The 24714-nt window shown below is 40.7% G+C and overlaps 2 protein-coding genes across 4 annotated transcripts in view; one reads left to right on the top strand and one right to left on the bottom strand.

Annotated features, from left to right (window-relative positions):
* pip4k2aa (phosphatidylinositol-5-phosphate 4-kinase, type II, alpha a) overlaps positions 1–3556 on the top strand; it is a 35446-nt gene extending 31890 nt beyond the window's left edge. The window contains exons 9-10 of one of the 2 annotated variants that reach the window (XM_072712082.1): positions 249–356; positions 592–3556. In XM_072712082.1, coding sequence (XP_072568183.1) covers positions 249–356; positions 592–668 — 185 coding nt within the window. In that variant the 3' untranslated portion in view covers positions 669–3556. Of the gene's footprint in view, positions 1–248; positions 357–587 lie in introns of both variants that reach the window. The other variant, XM_023800259.2, reaches the window with a different exon arrangement.
* A 7074-nt stretch (positions 3557–10630) lies between these two features.
* On the bottom strand, positions 10631–22077 carry spag6 (sperm associated antigen 6). Of its 2 annotated transcripts, XM_023800175.2 has the most exons (11): positions 21611–22077; positions 21368–21463; positions 19942–20108; positions 16916–17099; positions 15654–15859; positions 15030–15203; positions 13413–13565; positions 11737–11928; positions 11424–11540; positions 11139–11284; positions 10631–11057 (listed from the first exon to the last, which is right to left on the bottom strand). In XM_023800175.2, exons 1-11 carry the CDS (start codon positions 21633–21635, stop codon positions 10994–10996), a joined length of 1524 nt encoding a protein of 507 aa, XP_023655943.1. In that variant the 5' UTR covers positions 21636–22077; the 3' UTR covers positions 10631–10993. The 2 variants fall into 2 exon arrangements, with proteins under 2 accessions (XP_023655943.1, XP_023655944.1); XM_023800176.2 differs by lacking the exons at positions 19942–20108; positions 21368–21463; positions 21611–22077 and adding an exon at positions 19782–19935.
* Between the last annotated feature and the right edge of the window lie 2637 nt (positions 22078–24714).

Here is a 24714-nt window from a genome sequence, read left to right as displayed (position 1 = left end):
TGTGGACCAAACGTTTATTGGGAACTTGTGTGGGGTGGATCATCCATCTCTCTCCCGGTACATGATTTATATAGTCGTATTATTTTGTGGCATGAAAAGCAGATGTACCGGGTGCGAGACTGAGAGCACAGCTGAGGAATGTGTGCGTGTATGTGTGTTGTATTCAGTGACCATTTTAAATGCTGACCTAACTAAACATCCATGTCATATAATTTATTGTAAACATCTGTGGCGTGTTTTTTGTGCAGACGCCCCAAGGAAGGAGGTGTATTTCATGGGGATCATCGACATCTTGACGCACTATGACGCGAAGAAGAAGGCGGCGCATGCGGCCAAGACGGTCAAGCACGGGGCGAGTATAACATATAGAGCTTATTACAATGATAAATGCGTGAAACATTGATGAATGAGCCAGACGAGCGGAGCTGTTTGTGCTTCCCTGGTACGTGTCGGTAGAAACACTGTCCTGCTTCGCAGGTGTTCGGAGCTCAGCTTGCACGCTGTGGGTTCAAGTTTCTGTCAGTCCCCCCTCCCCATGTAAAAATCACATGCTGCATGTTACTTAACCCCTTATTTCCCTTGTACAGGCAGGGGCTGAGATCTCCACGGTCAACCCAGAGCAGTACTCCAAGAGATTCTACGACTTCATCACCACAATCCTTTCGTAGCCTCGGCGATGAGGGCAGGGTTGGGGGGGTGGGGCGGCTGGCCTGGGATATCTAGTAAATGCACAAACAGTTCACCAGTTGGGGGATTTTCTCTGTCGCCGACTTCAGTCGTCATTTGTTTACATTTTTTTTTTCTGGGATTGGAAGCAGTATTTGCCCCCCCCCCATGTTGGTGTTCGTTCATTATTTTCTCCAGTATCCCGGCTGTGTGTGAATTCTGTTACGTTTGTTCTGCTTCAGCAGTGAAATAAGAGATTGGAGGGTGGTAGAGGAGGAGTGTAGGCAGGTACCAGGATTTTTAGGGGGAACTGGACAGGGAAACATAATGTTGGTGACATTGTAGTGGTCAGTAAGGAGGGGACCTCCGACCCGCATAACCACGATGTTCCTGTGATGCTCTCCTCTCCTGCACTAGTGCTGTAATATCAAGCCATGCTTACTGGGTGACAGTGTGTGGTCTCTGGTGGTGAAACGTCTACAAAAAAGTCCTTAACCCACTTCCAGTGGCTTCGCATAGCTCCCGCTCGTTCCCGGTGGTCTGCGTCGCTGGGATGACCAGAGGTCCCGCAGGCAGAATCTGTAGCACTTTGGGATAACTTGCTCTGGACCACTGTGAGAAAGATGTTTACTCTGGTAGAATCAAGACAGAATACATCTCTCTCTCTCTCTTTTGTACGCTATGATAAATGGCATTCAGCAAGATGACTGAATTTGTAGCCCTACCCCCACAAGACAGAGAAACTCTTTCTTCTGGTGTTACAGCATGGAGCCCTCTTGCTCTCTGCAGACTGAATGAACACTTTGCTTTTGTGTGTGTGTGTGTGTGTGTGTGTGTGTGTGTGTGTGTGTGTGTGTGTGTGTGTGTGTGTGTGTGTGTGTGTGTGTGTGTGTGTGTGTGTGTGTGTGTGTGTGTGTGTGTGTGTGTGTGTGTGTGTGTGTGTGTGTGTGTGTGAGTGAGCGGGTTTACCTATCCTTATGGGGACACAATGTCCCCATAACATGATAAATATCCGTTTTTTTTTCCCTTATGGGGACCGGTTTCATTTTTCCCATTGAAATGAATGAGCGGTCCCCATAAGGATATGTTTACCCTGTGTGTGTGTGTGTGTTGCACAAGTACAATCCCACCCGGCCAACTTCATTTTACATCTGGCTTTGTTTTGAGTTTTATATATAAAGTATTTTACCATACATTGAACAGTTTAGAGGCCTCATGTTTTATATGTTTGACCTAGGGCCTTAATCGATTACTAATTGATTTATTATTAATTTAATTGTCCAGTGATCATTTCAAGGACATATTGGCCCTGAACTTTGAGGGGGAAAGACTGAAAATGAAAACAAACCCGCAATTTGTATATTTTGCACATGAAAAAAGTCACAAACCTTTTATGCACCCTAGTTATCATTTATGAAGGGAACTTTTAACAGCAATCTGTTATACAAATATTTTTGCGATCGTGCAAGACGACCAGTAACAGGCTACGAGTTAAATATGCCGTATCCTTAACCCTGTTCGGGAGCTTCCACGTGGTAGGTATGTTCGTGTAGATATATAGATTATAAATACGGATATATTTTTACATTACTTTTTAATCAAAAACAAACAAAAAAAAAGATATGCAAGAATTTTTAAAGTACCTTGTAGTGTGAGCTCAAAGGTTCTGCTAAAATGAAGGATGTCATTGTATTAACTTGTCCCAACCCCTAAGTACTGTATGTTGCTTGTATCCACATTTCATCTTGTTTTTATAATGCAAATGCATTTGCTTATTAATTTCCGCAAGCCACAGTATTGGCACGCTTGACGTGTTCTCTTTAGAGTACAGGGTCCAATAAAAGATCAAATGTTTTATACTGTGTTTTTAATGTATGCGTTACACTGTGCAAAAGGCGTGCCTTTTTCCTTCCGATTTTTATTTTATTTTCTGAAAAGCGATTATTTCAGAATGGGTTTAAACTATGAAGCCATTCATGCGCAGTTTTTTTTAATACGTCAGTGATTCATCGTAAGTCATAATTGGTTTTAATAACAGGAAGCCATCGGTTACATTCTCTTTGGAGACTGGCTTGCTTTGCAACACTGCCCAATAAATTTGGCGTCGGGTATTGCTGTATTGTACCCCTGTCCTTCTAGAAATCAGTGTTACATTTACTCTTTTTTTTAAGTGGCTGGTCGTATTAAGGTGATCAACGCGGGGGTGAGTTTGTCCTCTTACCTTCTGACCGATTTCAGGCAAATGGACATCAAACCACGATCCCGCGAGCTGTTCGTTATCTGAACAACGTATAATGAGAGTTGTTTTACTATGTATTAACATTGTTTTAATAATTGTATCCTACGATCAGGTTGTTCGACATTTTCAGGCCATGATGACTTTTGTTTTCTTGGTCGGTTTGGATGACGTCATCTGACCTGTTTTTCAAACGTCTTCTACAGCTTGTGGCGTGTTTTAGTTGCTTATTAATTTTGCCAAAAAGACTGATGACCGATGTTACCTGGCTTCATTTAGCTTTGTCTGTTCGTTAAATTACAAAGCAAACTTGAGAAAGAATGTACAGCTTATTTAAAATATTGAAAAAATGTTGTTGTTTTTTTATTCTAATCACTGATTGTGTTTAATTATAAAAGCGAATGTGTGTTTTTTTTTTTATCTACAAGATAAAGCTTCGGTGGGGCAAGTATGTTGTAACTGAAATACTTTAAAATGGTAAAAATCATTTGTATAAGAATAACTTGCTAACTCAGTGCTTATGCATATTTGTCTGCCGATCGTTTCGTATTTGTACTTTAAGAGTAAGGCTGCCTGTTGTACGCTGTAGTACTAATATAAAATACCCCATCACATAACAAAGCTCAATAAAACTAAGTACGTTGTCTGTCTTTACATTTTTCTGGTCCTCTATGCTACATCCTGTTCTGCAGCATACTTTGTTGCTTTGTTTGTTGGTTTGCTAGGTCGGCGCCCCCTCAGACGATAGCGCCCTAGGCGGCCGCCTCTGTCAGCAGCATGTTTTTACCGGCCTTCAGTAAAGATTTAACTTGAGCTTCAGAAATTGTAGCCTTTGTGTGTGTGTGTGTGTGTGTGTGTGTCTGTGTGTGTGTGTGTGTTAGACAAGGGTCTTCGTATGTTCGTGTAAATGTCATTTCTCGTGTCGTTTTAAATGCTGCTTATATACAATAGCAATTTTACGAGGATACGCTGTTATTTGACAAGGTCCTTGTATTAGAAGCATGCTTTAAACGACAGCATATAGCACACAGGTGAACTTTATTACATTTTTCCCGCATATGGTCATTGGTCATTACAAGTATGACAGCATTATAAATAATGAATATATTAACATTTTCTCATTTTCATATATAGGCCTAAACAATTCTCGTAACGGACCTGTGACCGAGGCGCGCCAGGTACTTTAGTAGGGCGTTTATTTACATACCATGCGTAGGTCTATTTCTCAAAATAAGAGGACTTATGGTGATTTTAAAATGTTAAAAAGGTACTACTGACAAATGATGAATGTTTAATCGAAGGTGAATTGGGTTTGGTTTTCTTGGGGCAACACCACCATTCCCATTGGATTACATTGTTCGTGAAAATCAGTCAGTCTTTTGGTAAGTATACAGCCACCCAGACGCAGACTGCTGTGATATTAATGTGGAAACACACGGTTAGTTAAATAAAGACGAGAGAAGCGTGCCGTTTCTACATTGCTGGTATGAATCTAACCCTCACATACAAATTGCATGTCCGTATAGCATTATCATTGCTTGTTTGTTTTTGTGATCCTGTTACTTGTCTGTAGAAGATCCATTCAGGTATCGGACAAGTGGGGTCATATTAACCATGTGTTCACTTTATAACAATATTTATGCTCTGGAACAACCTGTTAAAGGTCTACTTTCAACGACTCTCAAGTTTTTACTATACAGCCTATAGGCATAGGCTACTCAGAAAAAAACGAGGCTTTGCTTGTCACTGGGACTATACCCTTGTGCATTTAAGGTACATAAATGGACTCTGTGGAACATCCCAAAGGTAGAAACAGCATTAATGTACCATCAATGATATATAAATGTTCCTCGGAGTCCATTTCTGTACCTTAAAAGGTACAAGTACCTACAGCTATGGAGTATTGGTAGACCCTTGAGGGTACAGCACCAGTGACAATCATTGGTACACATTTTTACCCTTTTTCTGATATAGTAGGAGAGACCGAGACATGTTGTCACACATATATCTGAGTTTTTCCAGAATTGGTAGAAAACGCAACCTTGCTGAATGGTCATAACCATGCTAAAAGAAAGACAATGCTTTAATGGACAGTTCAATATGCCTTGTATGATCATTTCTAATTTCATATTGATTTAATTGTACAATAAATGCACAACTGTATTTTGCGACAACGTGTCCCATAATGGGACACATTGTCACACGTGAGGGGAAGCTTTGAAAGGGTAAGCATGTTTAAGGTAACCATCAAGCTACAAGCTATTCTGGATGACCAACATATATAAACAATAAAACTATGCGAATTCACTGAATAGTTTAAACGTATTGAAAAGCAACACATTAGAGAACATTTAAAACTATAGAACAATTAATACCGTTAAATATCCTATATTTGTATGATTATTTCATTAAAAAAGAAATATGCTTAAACCTGTTTCGATTGGAGGCTTTGTGTTAATTAAAAAGTCAATTGATCAAAAGGGCAATAATACACATGGCAATGACGTGTTTGAAATAACTCATTGACAATATCGAGTTGGAAATAATTAAATGCATTTCATATATATCTTCAGATGGCCAACAAGGAGTATTAAACAACGCACTGGGTCTCCTATTCAAATGTGACAATTTAATGCGCCAAACACGCTGTCATGCTAACTTTGTTGCCATGCTATTATGACTGACATGAATTAGGTAAGTTATTTACAGTAAAGCTAAATAAATCCCTCCATTATAAATATGAACCAGTTTTACAAATAACCAAACAGTACTTTTACATATTATGTATATATGTAAGCACGCGCTTATTTTGAGTTTGAAAACTCAGTTGCTGATCAAATACTTAAATATTTATTGGTCAAAATGATAAAATATGCAGTAAGCTCAGCGTAGTGTTTGTCTCATGTAAAAAAATGTGGGATAGGCCTATTATTTTCTGTACCAGTATTTCTCACCATTACGCTGTTGTCACTGAATAAATTGCTCTGTGACAACTCGCCTCCTTATCTCCGCTCTTGCTACTATGTGACATTTCAGGAATATCAATTAGATGACTTTCTGGGACATTAAAACCACCCTAAAACTTGTGCAGAGCACTGCTGGTACTAATGAATTCAATGATTTCAAATTAAAACTTTATAGCGTAACGACTATAATAATTAAACGTCTTAAAACGTACCACTAGTTAGCCTATTGAAACAAGGAAATATACAATTACACGTTTAACGGTTGAAAAAACACATTTGGCTATGAAATTAAAAGTAGCCTACCCTGCATCGGATTTCGGATACTTATTAAATGTTTTATAGTAGCCTAATTTTGATTGACGCAGCATTAATAACATAATAATGTCACGGCTGTTACACTTCGTTGGTCACAGATCGCTTGGCATTACTGAAGCGATCAGTTTCAAATTTTAAAAGCAGTGCTATTTTAAATGAAAAATAATAAAGTTTCATTGGGAAATTTGATTCCTTTTATGTTATCGCGGCCACATCTATCAAAGTAGCTGTGATTAAAATAATTAAATTTGTGATTAAATTGTATCATTCTTGTCAAGCGATGCGTTAGAAAGGAACACTTATTCGTCTCCACCACGTAAACTATTGTTACAATACAGATTATTTCTGAAAGAAAAAGAAAATTTTAAAATCGGATTTTAATACCATGTGCAATTGATCATGCACAGGCTGTGTCACCGACAGAGGGCCACAAAGAGCAGAGGCTAATCCCAACGCCGGAACAATTTACATAAAACTAAAATAAGCAAACAGACCTTCGCTGAGCTCGGCGTAAATATGACGCCATGACAACACGACAATTAGTACAATTTCATCAATATTTGGTTAAAACATTCCTCTGGAATAGTCGCCAACGAATGTGTAGGCGACAGGGGCTGATAAATTCTGCATGATAAAATTATATAGGCTATATAAGAAGACTAACATTTTATAGACGATAGAATACATTTAAAAGGTTGTTATTAAGCGGTGATACCAATAAATAACGGCACCAAACATTACATTTTATGCAAACCAGGATTCAGAAATGACGCGGCCAAACAAAAAGAGAGAAAGTAATACGAAATCGGATTGTCAGCTTATTGAGACACATTAATCATTCGGTAATTATGTGCCTGTATTAAATGACTTTATTTTATTTCAGTTATAACTAATAGCGCTGAATTAATTCGTACAAACAAACATAATTAACCCATAGATACTGCTGTATATTAACGATTATTAATTCTTAAATTGCTTGAGATTTATCGGTCATGCTGTAAAGTAATAGGTACATTTGTGGAATGTAGTTTGTGGCTTGTTGCTTAGTTTTTAAAAAAAAAAGAATTTCCATTAACTTCGTGACACTGATCTCACTTCCCATTGGCCTCTCAGCGGAATTTCTGTTAAATTTGCTCCTAGCTATAAAGTCAGCTGAGCACTGGATATTCTAAGGTTAAGAGTTCATATGATGAAAAGGCGCGTATGATCAATTATACAGGCTGACTGAGATATAAATGCTGATAAACAAATAATGGTTTGTCCAGTTTAAACAATTATCCATTTATTAGTTGTTACTGTAGGCTAGAATTACATTTCTAATGCCGTTGAATTTAATCAGAATGCTTCATTCTCAAAGGCTAGAACCAAAATCCCATAGCATGAGTTTGATGTTTGTAAAAGAAAACGCACCTCGATCGCGAGATTATGGATAATGCTTTATTTAATTAGTGGCCAACTCACTTCCAAAAAATGTACTTTGAGTAAAGCACCTTTCCTAAAAACCACTGAAGTAAGAGCAAAAAGAGTTGGCTGTTTAAAAAGTACTCAAACTAGTGAGTATTTCATAAAATAAGTCCACCCTCATTTATTTTGTTAGACACTTGTTTAACACAACATACATTTGAGGGTGAGACAGTATTCCTGGAGCAATGTTGGGTTCAGGGCCTTGCTCCAGGGCACACTGGGAAAATCACTCTGCTAGGCGAAGGATTTGAACCAACAACCTTCTGATCACCAGTAGAGGCTGTTAATCCACATAATCACACACCACCCCCCACTATGCAATATGCCTGTAAATAAACTGAAAATTATCTCTCATTTATATCAATTCAGGCTTCAAACAGCCAAAAACATTCAGCCTACAATTTGAATTTCCACAGTTTTTCATTTAGACATCTAGTATCATAGTTCAAGGCCCCTTTGTGTATTTCTGTTTTTATGCATTTTGTATTTTAATGAAGTGCCTGTTCAAAATGTGCTTTCCTGCATTTTTAAGTACCTGGATCCTTCAATGAGAAAGAAAATCTAGCAGGTTATCATAACAACTTAAAAGCTTCAGCCAGAGGCACATATAGGCCTATTTACACAAATGCAGAAATCAACTGAAAATATGCTTTTCCTTTTGGTGCAAAAAATCTAGCACGTTCTTGAAATGACGATTTTCAGACAGATAGCCAGCTGAGCTGAGCTAAGCTGAGCTGAGCTGAGCTGAGCTGAGCCAGCTGGGAGGGGGGGTGCAGGGTGGGGAGGTGAGAAAAGGAGATCGAGTCCAGGAGGATGGTGTGAGCAGAAAATGAAAGACAATATGTAGAAGAGAAGGAGAGACATACGAAAATGATTCAAGGCAGGGTAAGAGGAAGGGCAGCGAAAGGAAGAAGGAGAAAGGGAAGCGACGACACAACCATGGAACGTAATTGTAATAGTTAAGTAATAGTTAATAGATAAATAAAGGATTGAGATGTTTGGGCAGTTACTCTGCTAACCGCACTCTCAAATGAATGTGAAATACAAATCCCAAGTCAGCGGGCTTTGAATCTGCCCCAGGTGGGTTAAATCCGTGTTGCATGATACAGTTACAGATGTCCTCTTATTGGGTCTCTCTACAGCACAGTCTAATTAAAATTCCACTGAAAGTCCTGTTAGGCAACGGAGCAGAACAACAAACTTTTAATGTGGCTTGTCAGTAGCTGTCATGTTCCTTTGATTTGTGACATTAATTTCCAAGGACAGCTCACTGCAAGAGCAATGGGGTATTATGGGATGTGATTATTGTACGGCAACAGTGAGCGTGACACGGGCGTTTATTTAAATACCATATGTAGGCCTATTTCTAAATCAACTGAAAATATGCTTTTCCGTTTGGTGCAAAAAATCTTGCACGTTCTTGAAATGACCTTATTGTAGGTTTACTGCATGATCAACAACAACGGGCCTAAAATTTGAATTTCCAGTTTAGTTTCGGAATGATCTGATTCTTAGATTCTGTACTGCTCAGCCTGCCTTGGTTAGGTGCACACAGCTGTCTGTATGTCTGCATGCTGGAGACAGACCCAGGCAGCTTGTTTTTTATACAGTACATTGATACAAAACCCTCTCTGGTGCTGAACTTTGTGGTGAAACTCGGGGATATTTTACTAAAACAAGCTGTACCTAACAATATAATGCAGAGCCACAAATTGACATAGTGGGTATTTCACACACACAGCAGCACCGTTACACAGCCGGATAACAGAAGTGACGGCCTACAATGAAGTAGCTGGCTAGTTGGTCAAGCTCAGAGGTGTAGTTAGAGATGAATGGATCGGGAAACTGAGTCTTTACTTGGGGGGGGGGGGGTGATGGCAAACTTACTACTGAATAATAACAAGCTATTCATCACTTAAACCAATAAATACACGTTTGTTTTGAGGGGGGGCAAAAAACAAAAAGCCCCCCCAAAATAGGCTTGACGATACCCCTGGTCAAGCTACCCAAAATTTGATTGCAAATGAAATAAATAGTTTAATCTAATTTTGTGCTTATAGCTAAAAAATAACATAAAGCATTATCACAAACTCTGAATTTTGCTGGGTGTTTAATGTTGAGGAAGCTAACCTGGCAAGATTTTGTTTCAACCAACCAGTTGAGTTCTCTGTGACTGTTACTCTTTATACTCAACTGGTTGGTTGAAACAAAATCTTGGTCTGGATTTGTACTCTCTGGACCTGAAATCTCCACCTCTGATAGCTAACCAGGTCTAAAGGATGTGATAAAACTAAAACTTACCTTGATACATTTATTCAAATTAGAGATGGAGTTGAATACAGATAACAGGCTCACGAAGGCGAAACTGACGTGACATTCTCCTTCTTGGGTTTGAAAAAGTCTCACAGGTGAATGAAGAGTCTCCCACCACAAGCTCCATTGTTATTAGTGGCTGTTAACTTTTTGGTCAATCAACTATTGAGTTTAGGCATGACTTGATTGGTTATGGGAAATAAATGGTCCAATCGTTGTTGAACATGAACTAATAAAATCAGTGGCAAGCGGTAAAGCTAGGGAAGTAGCGGACACCGGGGATGGGGAATTCCACCGATTTTCTTTTCAGTCCGATTAGATCCAATACCAAGGTTGTTATTACAGATCCCTATATTTGGTACCCAACCCCCTACGGTAAGAATGGGGGGTTATTTGCTAAGCGATGGTTACCGGCAGATCAGTCGTTCCATTCCCCTAGTCAATAATGTCGAGACCCCTGAAAGTCCTCCCCTTTCTTCCCCCTTATAGGAACCCCTATGTCCTTCTTCCTATACTAGTGTAAACATTTAAATTACCTTTGAAGTCAATATTGTAATGTTAAAATCAAAACGAAACACCCAATATCCAGTACGGGATAGAATCAATATTTCCACATCAATTCCTGCACATCCTTAGCAGACACACTTGGGGGATAAATAGCAGAGTGAAATTTGCTTTACAGCACTTTATATGACAGTACAAGTAAAAGTACACCAATTTTAAACTACTTCATAAAGTACAAATTATGAAAAAAAAAAACTCAGTTAGAGTAATGAGAGTATTTGTAGTTTGTTCATTTATACCCCTGCTGACAAATGACCGACATTTATGTAAAACCAAAGAATTTGTCTAGCAGAACGATAACTGTAATCAGGGCTACATATAATAAAATACAGATGTTTCTCAGACTGACAATGAATGTTTGACATTTTCATCGCCTAAGATGCAGACATTCATCGGTACAGTAGCTGTAATTTCTGTAATTTCCTGTAATTTTGTTGAGTGATAAAATGCTGGAGGTATCCGCGGGGAATCATGTTGGCTGGTACGCCTCCACCCTTTCTAGGAGGATCTCAGAGTAGCCTGGGGAGTAGTACCTGGAAGTACAAGACCAGTCATGAAATGGTGAGCGGTGGAAGCAGAAGACGGAGAAGTTGAAAAAGAGGCCAGCAGTGCACCTGACGATCTCCTCGGGGTAACAGCTGTTTATGGAGTTTATGTTCTCCTGCAGGAGAGAGCCAGGCTCTGCCTTGATCTCCTGGACCTTCTTCAGCCCCCCGCTGGTGACAAACAGACGCCGCGCCTTGCTGTCATGGGGCAGCACCTGAAGACACACCATTGCCCAACATTAGTGCCTCCGCTGGTGGGCTTCCGCTGATGGCACCCAGCCCTGCTTCTTTGAACTCGAATGCGAGACAGTTGTTTAACCGGGTGGGTGGGGAGGGGTGTACGCCTGCCCACACCTTACTGAACTGGCCGACGACGTGCTTGAGGATGTCGCTGGGAGCCTCGTGGAGCAGGGGCTCCAGAGCTGGCAGGTAGGTGCACTTCTGCAGGATGCTCTTCAAAGCCTTCTTAGTCTGAGAGGATTCAAGGGGGACGTTAAGGGACTTTGCTGTGTGTGTGTGTATATATATATGGCCAAACACCTTCCTTCCTTAACACAGTTATTATTCATATTGTGGTCCTTAAACTTAATGACATACATATGACTGAATCTGGAACAGAAGACCCAGAGGTAAAAGCATGCTAAGCAGTGTGTCCTGCATGGCCCACCTTGAGCTGAAGGTCCTCGGAGCTCTCTGTGTCCGTGTACAGCCTAAGCAGTCGGGGTAGAACATTGGCCGCCGCCACGGCTCGGGCGTGTTCCGGTGAGTGCCTCCCAATCTGACCCAGGGCCCAGGCTGTCGCAGCCTTGATGTGGTCCTCTGATTCCTCCACCAGACAGATAGCCAGCTGAGGCACGCCCTGGGGGGGGGGGGGGTGCAGGGTGGGGAGGTGAGAAAAGGAGATCGAGTCCAGGAGGATGGTGTGAGCAGAAAATGAAAGACAATATCTAGAAGAGAAGGAGAGACATACGAAAATGACTCAAGGCAGGGTAAGAGGAAGGGCAGCGAAAGGAAGAAGGAGAAAGGGAAGCGACGACACAACCATGGAACGTAATTGTAATAGTTAAGTAATAGTTAATAGATAAATAAAGGATTGAGATGTTTAGGCAGTTACTCTGCTAACCACACTCTCAAATGAATGTGAAATACAAATCCCAAGTCAGCGGGCTTTGAATCTGCCCCAGGTGGGTTAAATCCGTGTTGCATGATACAGTTACAGATGTCCTCTTATTGGGTCTCTCTACAGCACATTCTAATTAAAATTCCACTGAAAGTCCTGTTAGGCAACGGAGCAAAACAACAAACTTTTAATGTGGCTTGTCAGTAGCTGTCATGTTCCTTTGATTTGTGACATTAATTTCCAAGGACAGCTCACTGCAAGAGCAATGGGGCATTATGGGATGTGATTATTGTACGGCAACAGTGAGTGTGACACGGACTCACAAATTATGCTCTAGATTGATTTGCAGATCAAAGCCAAGGCTAATAAAATTCAAATTATATGTGCAGACAGATTGAGGACGTTTATCACTCAAAAGTTTGGACGTTAGTGGTCATAATTAGACCTTTCAATGAACCGACAGACACCAGACAACTCAAATCCAGAAATTTTTATATCTTAAGAAGTTCATGCTTGAGCCTTGAAGCTCAGCCAAAACCCATAAGGTATGAATGTCTTTCCCATTTCATCTATGAATGATCAGGATTGGTAACCATGACAGTTTAGACACCTGTTTCAGTTCTTCAAAGGGAAAACTCTAGAGAGGAGATGTAGTTGGAGTTCTCTGTCCATCTCCCTCCATCTTCATCAATGTGTTAAAAAAACTGCATTTAGACTTTGAATAACTTTTGATTTATGAAGCAATAGGTCCACAAGCCCATTGTGGCCAACACACTTTGATCATCTTCACTGTGTTATTTAAATTCTGTTTTAGTGGCTAATTGTATTCAAAAATTGAAGCCACTACTATGGGCTGGTCTAGTAACATCATTTGCAAACTCACACAGGCCAATTTAAAGTGTTCTTGTTTCATTATTCATATCGAAAATAGACTTTTCATAGCTTGCATGTGTGTTTGGAAAATTGTTGCCAGAATAATCCATAGCAGCGGCTTCAGTTTTTCAATGTGATTAGCTAATATGTTAAAACCATTTCCTTTCCAGGTATAATCATCTGGACTTGTGTATGACATCATCATATGTTTAGCACAAAGGGGGGTGTGACAGTGATGTCATTCAAATAAAAAAAAATAATAAAAAAATCGAGAATAGACATTATACAACATAAGCTTCATAGAATGTATACATATAAACAAACACCGGGTATTTAGCTACGCGACGAACCTTAGAGACGATGACGGCCATAGCCAGGTTCTCGGAGTGCGCCGCCACATAGCCCAGCATCATGATCCCCGGCAACCTCACGTTGCCCTGTGATTCGCCAACGCTGTCGATGACGGTGGCCACGCCTCCAGCATTCACAATCAGCTGGGACAGCTGAGGGTGCGAAAGGCATTACGTCAATCCAGGCGTGGCGCTCCACCACTACGTATGTAATGTTACATTCTGAGTAACTCCATATATTCTAGTGCAGTCAAATAATCCATCCATCTACCAACCACTTTTCTTGATCAGGGATGTTGAGGGCTTGGAGTGATGGTTTGGTCACATAGTGCCATAGAAAATGTAAGACAGTAAAAAAAAAAAAAAAAGAAATGAACACAAAAAAATCTGCAATGAAACAGCAAACAAATCAAGGGTGAGTTTCCCGAAGCCTTCTTAACGCTACGTCGTTCATTAGTTCTATCTTTTAACACAGAACTTAAGAACGACGTAGCGTTAAGAACGCTTCGGGAAACTCACCCCAAAACAATAAAAAATTATTGCAAGGGTAAAAACTTTCATTTTAAAAGTGTATTATTGGAGTATATAATGTACTGAAAGAAAATACAATTAAATTTAAGTATTAATTAAATAAAACCTTCCTGGTAAGCTAGGAGGCTACTCTGTCTTGCAAGCACTTACCCAGCGCAGGGTTGCGGAGGCTCTTGGAGCCAATCCCAGGCAGCAGAGCAAACAATAGATATGATAACCTGGATGGGAATTCCAGTCCATCACGGGGCACACACTCATGCACACACTCATGCACACAATCTACGTGCGGTTTAGAGAGTAGCCAGTTCAGACAGCTTTTGGATAGGGGGAGGAAACTACGGTACAGGGTGTACTTTCTTTATGTAAATTATATTTTTCATTAAAAATGCAGCCTGGGCTAGACTCCAGGCCCCCCAGCAATACTGTACTGGATAAATAGTGGGAATATGGAGGCATATTAAAACACATTAGAATGCAGTATAATTGCTTCACAGCATTTTTAATTCTGACAGGCAACTGCCATATCAGTAAATCTAACGACTGAAATAAGCAGGAAAGTTGAATCATGTTTTGTCTGATGATAGAAGGTGTCCAGCAGGGGATCACGTGTTTTATGGGGTCAATCACACGAGATGGTCATTCTTCTACTCTATTTCCCATAATTCCATATCACAACAGACTGAATGATGTCATCTCTTCTAATGCAAGACAAGCTAATTGCTGACTTCCTGGCAGGGTGATCCTAAAGGGAAGTTCAGGGGGACGTCGTGAGCGAGGCCTTTCTCATCTGAGCAGGAATCCTGCTTCAGGAGAGAAAGATGGAGACATCGAAGAAAAGGCCCTTTTGTTATGTCAAGCAGTCACTCGTGTGGGCTTCCTGAAGCCCTCTTGGGCCTACGTCATGTGACCTTCAGTGTGCAAATAAGCATTCAGCTTACAAGAACTGGAGAGACCATATGACCTGCCTTCGAGGAGGTATTTGGGCTCAGGAAAGGGAGGGGGGGGGGGGGAAACAGCAGCTCCATCATCCCCCGATGATGTATGGTGCTGACATCCCTCACCGGGAAGCGAGAGCTGGGCGGTTACCTCAGGTGTATGCTTGGCGACTTCACGTATCAGCGTGGTGACGTTCTTCCTCACGTATTCGTCCGGGTCTTTGAGGCAGGCCAGCGCAGCCGGGAAGACCTCTGCCTCTACCACCATCTCAGCCAGATCCACCGAGTGCTTGGAGATCTGCCCAAGGGCTGAGAAGACTTGGCGCTGGAAGATTAGGAAATTTCAGATGACCTCACCAGAATAGCGGTTCCGTTCAGAATCTTCAAGACTCATTTCCTCTAATAGCACTTAAATTTAGTAGAATTTTGAGTAAATCAAACACCTCAAAATGTGTCTGCCTGAATGATCCCCTTTGACTTTGACATCCAGAGCAGTCTGCAGTTTTTAACTACTGATACTGGTGAAGACATTCAAACTAGGCATCTAATACAACAGCATCCTGATGCTTGTTAGGATGGAACATGAGCCCATGTCCTCAACAGCTACAGAACTTTGCCTGAACTTTGGGATATATTAATAAAAATTACTTTCTTTCTTATATAGACTATTGAAATCTTTAAAAGGAATCATAGTAGTGACTCAGTGTATGGGAGATACTGGTGGCTGTGTATCTACGTTGGACCTATGATAGGTAAGAGCCTTTGGAGACTTCACCTTCAGCTTAGTATCAGGGTTCAGGATCATCTGCGCCAAGTGAGCAATAGCTCCAGCGTCCACCACGGTCTGGGCCAGCTCCGGGGAGTGCTTGGAGACGTCGCTGAGGGCGGAGGCGGCGATCCTCTTCAGGGCCAGTTCAGGCTCCTGGATGCACAGCACCAACAGCGGCACGGCCCCCGCATCCACCACCGCCTGGGAGAGCTCTACAGACCACACCGGAAGAAGGGATGGTGGTGGGGTGGGGTGGGCGGGGGTGGCGATAAGGGATCAGCCTCCCCACAGCCGAGGGGTGACGGGGAGTGACCCCTGCAAGCAGCCAATTTTTCAAAGTGAAACAGGCAGGCGGAGCGGGGGGAAGATGGGATGATGCGATGGCTAACCCCCCCCCCCATCTCACCCCACCCGCATCTGCATTTCAGATCAGCCTTTCATCACGCCCCTGGGGCAGGCACAGGTCAGCCACTGGATCCCATTAATAAGCACAGGTCTGAGGAGCTCTGTGCCAACTATGGGTCCCTGTGCGAGGGGGGGGGGGGGGTGTTTACACATGTGTGCACCACTCTTGCATCATACATATCAAATTTTACAGTGAAAACCACCAATTAATTACAAACGTTATGCATTTTAAATCACTTCATTCGTGGGTCAAAGTATACATTTTCAAAGAGGTCTCAGGTGTCTTGAATCTATGAAACATGGTTGCAAAACAAATGATGACAAATGGCACGTGTTTCATTATCCTTTGGTTTGTTTTTTTACAGGTTGCATCCTTCTGATCCCAACAGTTACACAGGAAATACAATCTTTTCTGAAACATCTAAGCAGCAATAGAGCACTATTATAGATAACAGTAAGCTAATGATACAGCTTCGAACAACGCAGTGATTTCAGTACATATTCTATATCCTTAAATGCTCCTCATAGCACCTTCATCCTTTTGAGAGTAACACAGCATAAAATAGGAATCACATTCATACACATTAATGTAGTTAAATATACTTTATAACAGATAGTGTATAAGTTTAAAGCAGTGGTTCGGAAAGTTTTCAGACCAAATACCACTTAGAATCAAATCAAAGCAGCCAAGTACCACATGGGTGAAAAAATCACACTAACCTAAAATCACAGTAACAAATTACTATGATCTTCTTAGGTACCGCCTGGAGACACTCTGTATGGCAGTATGCAGACACAGATTCACAACTGCTAGCTATAAGGATAAGCCTCAGCTAAGTTAGCGGCCGTGTTTCTGGCCCTACCTCCGTTGTGGCGGGCAATGTTGCCTAGTGCCCAGGCTGCTGCCTCCTTCACCCCAGGGTCGAACTCCTCTAGGCAGGCAACCAGGGCGTCCAGTGCCCCGCAGTCCACCACGGCCTGTGCCAGCTGGGGAGAGTGCTTGCCCACCGCCCGCAGCACGAACGCCGCTGCCTTTTTATAAAACCGCTGCGGATCAGGGAGAGACATGGCACACAAACGCACACACACATTACCATCATCGCCATCAGCAACTTCAGGGACAAGGATAAATGAAACACCGAAACTCTCCATTTACTAAGGACAGCCAAACAGTACCCATAGCTACAGTATATGGAAAAAGATGATATAGCTAATGATAAGGAATAGTCAGTCATTTCTACAACAAATACGATGGCATACCCTGTGCACCAGAGTATACAAGGACTGTGTCGCTGTAGTGGATGGCATTTAATAGCTACCAATTGACACCAAAATGATTTTAATGTGTCGTAGGGAATGTGCTTTATTCTCGAAGCTCCTACCAAACAGCTCTGTGTGGGCATCTTACTATGCTCCCTGGGCGCATGGTACAAACCATGTGCTTTATGAGGAAAAGTAATATAACAGACACTGAAAAAATAACCAAAAATTGACTGACTAGAATAATCAAGCACAGTGCTACTGTACAGTGACTCTATTTATAGACCCTACTTCCAGGTGCTGATGCAGCAAAGGGTCATGGGAAACTATGCCAGGCTGTGTAGTACACAAGGGAGGGAAACACCATAGAGAAAATGCAAGCCCATTTAAACTGTACATAGTACACATGCCCTATGTACGATTTACATGCCAGTCTGCCTTAATGCATGTTATTGTACTGTGAAATGAAACTTCCCACAAACACAGAGAAAGAGAGAGAGAGAGAGAGACAGAGAGAGAGAGAGAGGGAGGGAGAGACAGAGAGAGAGACCTGTACTCATATCTTTATGGGGACCATCCATTCATTTGTACTGGCAAAACTCTAATCCCGACAATGGCAACCCTAACCCCTACTCAGCCATAACGTTAACCATAAGTAACCAAACAAAAAGTCCTTTGGCATTTTTAATTTTTTGTCAGCAATCACAGATTTTTATAAAATTGAATTTCCCCTTGTGTAAACCAAAAACTGGTCACCACAATGTCAAAATAACAGTTTTTCATTACATTGTGGGGACATATATACATAACCCTCAGTGAGGCCCACGAAGCCACTTCTTATTTACATGTTTCTAGGATAAATTATTTCAAGACCAGTCTTACCCGATTTTGCAACTGAACAATAAGTATTTGATTTTAGAGTAATAATTAAGTGTAGTAATGTGTTGTAAATTGCATTTCTGAGTAAGTACTGAAACACAGGTAAAAAAAAAAATGTACAAAAAAAAAACAGTAAGATCACAGGAGATAAGATCAAGTCACACTTTGGGTTCATAAAATCCTTCTAAGCACTTTTTTCCTAAATAGCACATCATAAATTTACTGCAGAACACAGAAGAATGTATAGCAAAATCAAATAAATTAAGTCAAACAAAGGAGTGCCCAAATGCATATAAAACGACGTGTTGAAACCCAAACAGCCTTGGGCATTCTAAGTAATTCAAAGATCAACTTAATTTATGAATCATTTAAAATTATTTTGATTTTAAATCCTTTGAAAATCCACTGGGTATTTTCTCTCTAGAACTATTGGGCTTAACCAGCGTTAAGTACAAATGCAAGTAAAGGCTGTCCAGTGCAATTAACACGACGCGAAGCAGAAACGTTTACCTTCCCTGAAAGCCGAATTAGAATCTGGCAGCTAATTGCACACATGACAAGGTCCCAAAAAACCGAGCGAATGCCAACGGGCGAAAAAAGGTCCCCTGCTTGCGTGAAAAGGATGGGGTGGTCTCAGACCCTGGAGCTCTTCAAAGCCCGAGTGCTAACAAACATCCCCATTCACGCTGTTGCACTAAAGGGCCCAGCAGAACTGCAGGCGCGCACCCAAGAGGCGTAGATTCGGCCGGTATTTCGCAGACATGTCAATCCTTTTGTCAGGTGTTCTGTGGTTGCGCAAGTTGCTGTTTGCCCATGTGGCCTGATCTCTTGAGACATTCACGACGGCCCTGAATAACCACTTGTGATTCGCAAAAGCCTGGGAAATTGTGTAGGTCCTGTGCAGTGGATTCATTTAATTGTATTCAGACGCAAAAAAACTCGGAAATCAAACGCAACGAAAATCATAACTTGAACTCGCAAAACACGGTGCGAACACTTAAATTATTGTGAAAAAGACCATCAACGTTATCGCTAATTCTACTATCATCTATAGTGACTCAGGCTAACAGAATCTTTTTCCACCAAGTTCTCCACTGGTGTGGCTGCAGTGTTCTCGAGTGCTAGTTAATTGTCTGTTTATGAATGACACACTGCAGTCGAGAGGCCAAGCTCAAGATAAATGGCTTTTATGCACACAAGATGCATAATTGCGTCTTCGGGAGAAAAAAAAAACCTTCCTGCAGTGAGTGCTTTCCCATGCTTGCGTTTTCTATCAGGAGTTTTTTCATTTTGCAAGTTTCTTTTTTTCTTTCTTGCTTTACTTTCTTTGTCAAAGCTTTCGATTGTGTGCTAAGCCACACGATTGTCGATGATACATTGATAGCAAAACGCGTCGCAGCAGGCATGCAAGAAGTTTCACGAGTTTAAAATGAAAATGAAAAATTAAGAATATTAAAAGTAAGATGTGTTGTGATAATGCACGTGATCGTTGCGGCCACAAATATGTAATCATCAGATCCCAAAAACATTTTTATAGATAGACATTATTGAACAATGCAGGTTTCATATTATAGTACGGACGTAACTCACTGACGTCGGTTGCGTAAATTGAATATATTTCCCATCGAGCGGCTGACCGCTGACTTGTTTTACAGCTCTCATTTTCTATCTGAACACGGGCTGGAGTAACGCTCACGATTCACTTAATCCTTTGCGGGCACTGAGTTCACCGAGCACGGAGGAGTCTTACGTTTTGCTCCGCCAAAGAGTACACAAGCTGCGGAAGGACGTCTCCCTTTACAACCGCCTCGGCCAGGTCATCGTTGTGGTTGGCAAGCCTTCCCAGAGCCAAAGCTGCTGTCTGCTGAATAGTTGGGACCACATCCAGCAGAAGAGGCCGCAGCAGGGACAGTACACCTATGTTGAAGAGAGACTCGTTTTGTGCATAGGGAAACGGTAATTAACATATAACAAACAAACTGGAGAATAAGCCATATTCACATGCTGGGGATTACGTGTTTTACTGTATTTTTAAATCGCGTCACAGTCTCGAGGCCTTTTTTAAATATTGAGACGAGATAGATAGAGTAAGTATGGATTACAGTCATCGTAACAAGATGACGTCACTCAGACAATCGCTGCACAAATCAAACATAAAAAAAAACTTACTTATAGAAAGTATAGCTAAACATAGTTACCGGCGTTAAGTCTGAGTATTGTCATATAATCATAGTAATTCGATTCAATACTATTAGCAGTATTACTGTTTCCACATTGTCAAACTATTTGTTGTGAACTTATATTTGCTTTTGTTCCAGCCTCAGTGTAACGTTGTATGAAAAAGGGAGAATGTCCCGCCGATTTAAACTACACAGTGTCGTGCGATTCTGAAAGCAATGGCATTTTCCTATTGCTGGCAGTGCAGCCCCGCTAATGAAAACCATGTGCGGCCGACACAGCTGCGGGATCCCGCCGGCCTGCGTGCACTACAGCCGCCCGCGGAACCTCGCAAGATCGCTGAAGCTGCCAGCGAAACTAAAACAACCACTGCACGGATAGGGAACCTCAGATAGGCTACTTAAAGCAAGACCTCATAGCTTCAAAATGTAGCCTACTACAGCAGGCTGCGAGGTTTGTTAGAAAATGTATAAAATGTGATGGATAAACGTATAGACCTAATTAATACATACCCTACTCCAACCTGTCAAACTCACTTAAAACAACAGTATGTGAAAATGGTCAAGGGAATATTAGCAACGTGATGTGATATTATAATAAAAAAAGAATATGGCTTTTAGTGACATAATATTTTAAAATAATGACAACGTATAATGCAGATGTGCTCTCGTGATGATTCTGTCTCGGCTTCACATTGTGGGTCAGGGCTAAATTTGTTACTACCCACGAGAGGGTGTGATACTCAGAAAGCTGTACAGCAGGGAATTTGTTTTGTTTACGTGTTTTCTTGAATGTATTTTATATTTTAATGCAGATTACAAATAGGCCTACAGACCCTTCCAGGCCTACTTGGGCAAATATAGTCACGACATAAATTATTTTTGGAAAAGATCACGAATTCAGACAAGTTACCCGTATAAAAAAAGAAGTTAGAATTTAATTTTATAAATAAATACTACGCCAGTGGCCGAATGAAAATGTCGTATGCCCCCACTTACCTGCATTTTGTAGCGTTTCTATGTTTTGTGGTCTTGTTGCAAGTTCCGCAATTGTTTGGACAAACTGGGTCCTAGCTTTCTGGTATTGTTCAAAAACTGAAACAGAAATTGTTAATCGATGCAATATTTGGTGCATATTAACATAGTCGTTCGGCTGGCGAAAGTGGTGATTACGCAAGATCACTCATTTGAACTCTGTCACCAGTTCATCCCCCTATTTTAAACTCTTTAATCTGCGCTTACCTTGTAAAACCTGCCGCTGACTCATCGTTCAAATCTGTCCGATAGCCTAAGGATGGCGATTCCACATTATAAGGCAGATATATCTAATATAAAGCCTCCGGCTCGATCAGATCCGCGGTCCGAAGCGTCTCTGTCTCCAATAGCAACCTGAAGTTTGGATTGCGATATAGTTGTCTTGACAACAGACCGGAAGCAAGCATCGAAAATGTGTACGTTATGTTTCGGTTTTAGAGGGATGCAGAAGATTTGCCTGATCAAACATTCCCGCTTTGGTGAAATGTTCTCCCCGGCGTTCAAAACAGCGATAAAATGACAGAGCGTGCTTGTGCGTCCTAGTCTATAATACGCCTGATACTAGATAGCGAAGCACGTTTATTCAAACATAGGTTAAATGAAAGGAAGATTGTATAGGTATATATACTATATATGTATACATATATTTGAAACAAACGTATTTTCGCACACGTTTTCTTTGATCTGAATGACCTTGCATCTTTTACACTTATGCAGTTGATTGTTTTGCCGCACGGGGCACAAAGCAGGGAAGGGATGCAAGTTCTACACGCATATAACACGCACACGCATCTACTGTTAATAATAGTATAGACTAATAAGAAAAAGATGAAGAACGACATGCAGGCGTTTTATTACGTTGCATAATTAGGACTCTTACTGTTGGCCAGTCTTAGATTAAGGTTCATATGCAAAAGAATACTACCTTAATTTAACCTGGATGTTCTAGCAAACAGGATTTCAGTTCAACATTTGGGCTGTAACTTTCAGCTTTGGAGTTTGTCTCTAATGGTAACATGCATAGGCTAATATCCCCCGACCGTTGATATAATTATTACAACCCAAGGTTTTGCTTCATTTCTGTTTCGTCGGCAAGTTAATTGTAGTCAGCCATGTACGAAAATGTTAAATTTTGTAAGGCTATGCAATATTTTACATGGAACATATTTTTGGATACGTTTTTTTCTTACTTGTTTTCATTAGCTTACTTTTCAATTCAGTAGTATAATGTCACTGAAATGTATAATCGGCAGGTGATTTGGTTTAAAGTGAATGACACTTTCAAAGAAATACATATATCTTTTAAAAATGTCTGGGTGGAAATATTGCCTATAGCATACCATGCATTTATATCAGTGTCTAAAATAAAACTGACTCTGTGTATATAATCTACTGCGTATTGCTCTGTTTAATGACATACGTAGGGTGCACTGATCCCTGATAACTGTTATACGCTTTCAGTTTACAACAGAACTGATGTTTTAGCTGACTTGAATGCTAATTTAATTTAGTCCATATAAATTTAATTCATAATGGCTTAGGCCTATATGGTAACAGCAGCTGTAGGCTACTCGGCGGCGTGGTCAATCCGTCTGAAGCGCTAGATAAAGACTCCTATTAAGGGCAGCTGGCAGCGTGGCAGTAATGAAGTTACACAAGTCCCAAGGGACGCCCTTCTCCTGTACCCTTGTACTCGTCTTAGTTTGCTTAGTTTGCATTAACTGCTAATATACGTGATCGCTTTGGATAAAATAGTCACCTAAACTACATAAGACGGCTGTGAAATGAATCATCACAATGGCAACCGTTCTATATGAGTGAGTTTTTTGTCGTCATTATCAGTCGCCTTTAGGCAATCCAAACTTAGTTTTTATTGCCGGGTATTTTACTGGAGTTGAGGCTACACGGGCTACATCGTTCAAGGTCAGAAAACTAGGGCCCCTCCCGTAACATAAATCACCAAGGTCTCAAACATATGCTGTTGTTCAGTAATTCTGCCGGCCGTCGTAATCGCTAATACGAACAGCAGTGTTTATAGAAAAACAGATGTATTTACATTTGCGCTTCGCGTTTACTTATGGTTAAACACGTTACGTAGGCCACTATAAGCTTGTAAAGTATCGTTAATAAAAATAATATTAAATAAATGAGTGCATTTTACGTGTAGGACGAACAGAGTAGCTAATATTAAGCGCAGGCGATTTTTAGTGACTAATACAGCCTAAGTGTTTCCTTCCTTTTTCATTCGGTTTTATCACTTCAGCAGAGTCCATTGTAAAAATGTTCTGAGAACACGATGTGTCTTAGGAAACACAAACCACGGGTTGGTGTTAAACCAGCAGGGGTTTTATTAATGTTTGCCCTGTCTTGTCGCAATGTGTAACTAGTGCGTATCTCATTTGCAGTGGGCTGCTACACTCTGTTAGCCGTCTTTATTTCAATTGATTGAAACAAATAAGGCAAAAGTGCTTCGCATCTGCAAATGCTGACCACATCCATGTTCTGTAAACTACGCTACATCATCAAGGAAAAAGAAAACTATGTAGGCCTACAAATATGCGACAGGCATTAACAGAGAATAAAAAAAATGAGAAAAATATTACAGTTGGATATATAGGTTTGGAGTTTATATGTTACGGAACGAATATAATTTTCTAGCAACTAATTAAGCTTTTCAAATATTTTAGGTAGCTTCATTTCTTGTGTATTTTTTCTAGAATTGCATAGAAACAAAGGGGGAAATCGTAAATAAACCAACTTGAAAATTGGTGGGACACTAATTCCAGACAGATAAGTCAAAAGGAAATAGATAAGAATGAGAAAGAGCAAGCGTGTCATGAATAAACATTTTAAAAGATTGTTGGATTAAATGATCAGAATTGCGTTCAAAGACTTCAGATATGTAGAGCAAACATTACAATTGTGTTATTATGCGGGAAGCAATTGTACAAAGATATTTTGGTCTATTACAGCAGTATCTTCTACATTTTCGAGACATTTTCTTGAACCGATGATACAAAACATTATTTTTAACGCTAAGCAACCTAAGCTACAAACATCATGTGTATGAATTTGATTATACAGAGAAGGTACTGACCACCTCATACAAAATCTTAATTTTCTCGATTATTGCATCAATAACTATATCTTTTGAAAAACAACGTACCACCCATTCCAGTAACAAGATTTATTTCGCTGCATTGAATACTATGCTCATTTTGTCTTTTATCGTTTACATTAAAAAAGAAAAATGACACAAAATTGGGACAAAGCTGACACGTTGTCTCCCTCCTTGGTTATTTTCTTCCTTG

The sequence above is a fragment of the Paramormyrops kingsleyae genome, chromosome 1 (assembly GCF_048594095.1).
Source record: "Paramormyrops kingsleyae isolate MSU_618 chromosome 1, PKINGS_0.4, whole genome shotgun sequence".
In the NCBI taxonomy this organism is placed as follows: domain Eukaryota; kingdom Metazoa; phylum Chordata; class Actinopteri; order Osteoglossiformes; family Mormyridae; genus Paramormyrops; species Paramormyrops kingsleyae.
This window is presented reverse-complemented; position numbering and strand designations above follow the sequence as displayed.